This window comes from Orbicella faveolata, unplaced genomic scaffold, assembly GCF_042242905.1.
Source record: "Orbicella faveolata isolate gen_17 unplaced genomic scaffold, um_ofav_v1 contig_34, whole genome shotgun sequence".
In the NCBI taxonomy this organism is placed as follows: domain Eukaryota; kingdom Metazoa; phylum Cnidaria; class Anthozoa; order Scleractinia; family Merulinidae; genus Orbicella; species Orbicella faveolata.
In genome coordinates this window covers 31,305,183-31,307,825 of record NW_028301563.1, presented here as the reverse complement: position 1 = coordinate 31,307,825, position 2,643 = coordinate 31,305,183, and the positions used below count along the sequence as shown (strand labels likewise).

Here is a 2,643-nt window from a genome sequence, read left to right as displayed (position 1 = left end):
GAGTAATGAGTATAACGAAACGGTAAAATGACGCCTTAATTCACATTATGTATCTGGGAGATTATTTCATACATCTTGAAATAAAGGTCTGCAGGAAATCGATTGAAAACGATTATCTTTTGAGCCGAATTTCATTGCAAAATAAATTGAATAAAATAAAATAAAAACAAAATGCAATCACAAGGTAATAATGAAAATATCGCTGAAAAGGAACGACGGATTATCACGGCCAGCTTGCCCTTTTTGAAAACTGAAGCATTTGAGAAAGCTTGCATCAGCTTCACGGAAACTCTCGTGACAAAATAACACGCTCAAATGAATTGATTTTCATTTATTCACGTAACTGAAAGATTTCTAATACTGTGAAACTGCTTTTACAGTTTAGGGACCGTTCATTTTTTATAAGGTAGGGGGGGCTGGTGGGATTGGGGGGGGGGGCCATGCGAAAAAAAATGGCTTTCGAGGGGGGGCCATCCTAAAAAAATAAGGGAAAAAGGGGGGGGTCACGTGAAATATTTTAGTAAAACTTTAAAATGGAATAATGTTTGAATATCAAAAAAATTGCTACAGAATAAACATAGAAGGCAGGATACAAATTTATTACAAACTTTCCTTCTGCTTTAAAAAAACGTTTGGCGACAAAAAGCATTTGTAGCTACTGAAAAGAAGTATTTAACACTGTTATTTTCGAATGCAACTTTCACTGCCACTCATCTCCATCTTCGCTGTCGTCGAGTTCTTCGTCGCCGCTTGTGCTGCTATGGGAGTCTCTTTCACCAATGCTACAAGAAGCAGCAATGCTTTCCGTCAGAGTGTACTCTTCAGGGTACATGAAGGTGTAAACATAATCTCTGACTTCCTGCTCAAGATTGGTGGTGATACTGCTTCTTGCAGCATTGGTAAAATAATTCCCTTCCAAGAGCTGTGCGATGTATGGCCCATCTCTTCTAAATAACGACGTGGCAACATCCTCAACTTTAATACACTCTTCCGGGACGGCCGTTCTAGGAGGGTACACAAGGCATTGTGTAAGATCATTTCCTAGCGGGTTTCCAACACAGATTCCATAAACTCGTTGGACGTTGTTTTCAGTCCGCTTCCTTTTTCTTTCATTTGACTTTCTGCGGTTTTCTGTTTTCGTTCTCCTTTTGTTGATTTGCTGTTTGAGTATGCCCTTGAATATGCTGTTATAATTGCTCTTCTTATTTTCTAGTGCTTCCATGTCCTGGGTGACCTTCGTCAACTTAGCTTCTATACATTTGATCTGTTTTACATTAAAACTGTGGGCAAATTCTTCGCCCTGCTTTAAAGCAAGCCCATTGGACTGAAAGAGTGTGGAATCGTGTTCCTTTACATCTTTCAATATGGCATTCAACTTTTCCACCATTGCTCTGTGCTCTTTGATGGAGAAGTTCAGTTTTCTTCCATCACTGGGCTTCAACTGGTACCCTGGCATGGAAAACTCACTCGCCCTTTCTGAACAGCCATCCGCACTTAGAAAGATTGCTTCTTTCGCTTGTAAGATGTCAAACTGCCTGGATCGTTCAGCTGTAAACCTTTTCTTAAATGACTCGTCGCTTTCGCCATTATTGCGCATTTTGGAATGAGCCTCTTTCATGATGCTCATGTAGTAATGCGCTCTTTTCCCGATTGGATTAACAATATAGCCAAGGCTTGTTTTCCGGAGACCCTGAGGTATGGTTGTATCATCAGCAGAGGAGGAACTAGTGACCTACCAGAAAAGGAAAGACGATTTTTTTATTTATTATATTGAACTGATATTATCGAATGATCATGGTTCGTGTAACCATTTAATGTTGTATTCGTGTAGTGAAATGTAGACCTAAGTCAAACGATATATTAAAAGACACATACTATTTTAAAAATGTTCAAACAGTTTTAGGTGCTATCTTTACAATAGGAAAATACAGAAGTTTCTCATTATAAAAGTGAAGCATACATGCGTTTTTAATGTCCAGATAAAAATTGGAACACTGACAAGAAATTAACACTTACCGGCTCATCTTCTTGTACTTCAACAGCTTTCTGTTTTACCTGCACAGGGCAACATTTATACATGCCTATCACTAGAGTAGAGGTAAAAACCTTCCAAATAAAGACATCTGTAAATTAAATGTAAGAATGTGTTTCACACATCACATCAACAGATTTCCAGTTTTTTCACAACACTTCGTACTTGGTTCAGTATCACAATGCAGGAGCAAGGAAAGACTCTGTTCCAGGCCACTGTTACTTCCGTAAGATTGAGAAGTTTATGAATGAGCACTATGAGGAGGGGGAGAACAACAAGGAGTTTCTAAAGTTGTCCTGTCAAGAAAAGGTAGGAGAAATTTGTTCTTTTTGTTGTGAATGGACTGGACCACCCATAGAAATTAAAGATACCCTAAACCAGTTCCTGACCATTCCTGCCTACCGGAATACCCCTACCTCTCCTACCAGAAGACCCCAAAAGAAGGGTGTGATCCAGATGACTGGCAGCCAAGGGTCCAAGCGAAGAAAGAGCATGGAAGTGGCAGGCTGGTTTTATCTGACCCAGAGAGCGTTGCTCTATTTGCAGATAAGTTTATTGTCAAATCAAAGTTTGTGGTGGATTATCTTCAGCATCTTGAAGTGCTGGAATTT

General features: G+C 39.4%; 1 protein-coding gene across 1 annotated transcript; it reads right to left on the bottom strand.

Moving 5' to 3' along the window:
- Window positions 1-473: 473 nt before the first annotated feature.
- Window positions 474-2,387, bottom strand: LOC149105762 (uncharacterized). The gene is made up of 2 exons (XM_089271200.1): window positions 2,017-2,387; window positions 474-1,732 (listed from the first exon to the last, which is right to left on the bottom strand). Exons 1-2 carry the CDS (start codon window positions 2,077-2,079, stop codon window positions 701-703), a joined length of 1,095 nt encoding a protein of 364 aa, XP_089127326.1. The 5' UTR covers window positions 2,080-2,387; the 3' UTR covers window positions 474-700.
- Window positions 2,388-2,643: the final 256 nt, after the last annotated feature.

Bases quoted from the DNA above. Each gene is read 5' to 3' on its own strand.
- LOC149105762 (XM_089271200.1), bottom strand. From the start codon at position 2,079: ATGTATAAATGTTGCCCTGTGCAGGTAAAACAGAAAGCTGTTGAAGTA. The intron at 1,733-2,016 runs GTAAGTGTTAAT...CTTTTCTGGTAG, and splicing joins AAGTACAAGAAGATGAGCCG to GTCACTAGTTCCTCCTCTGC.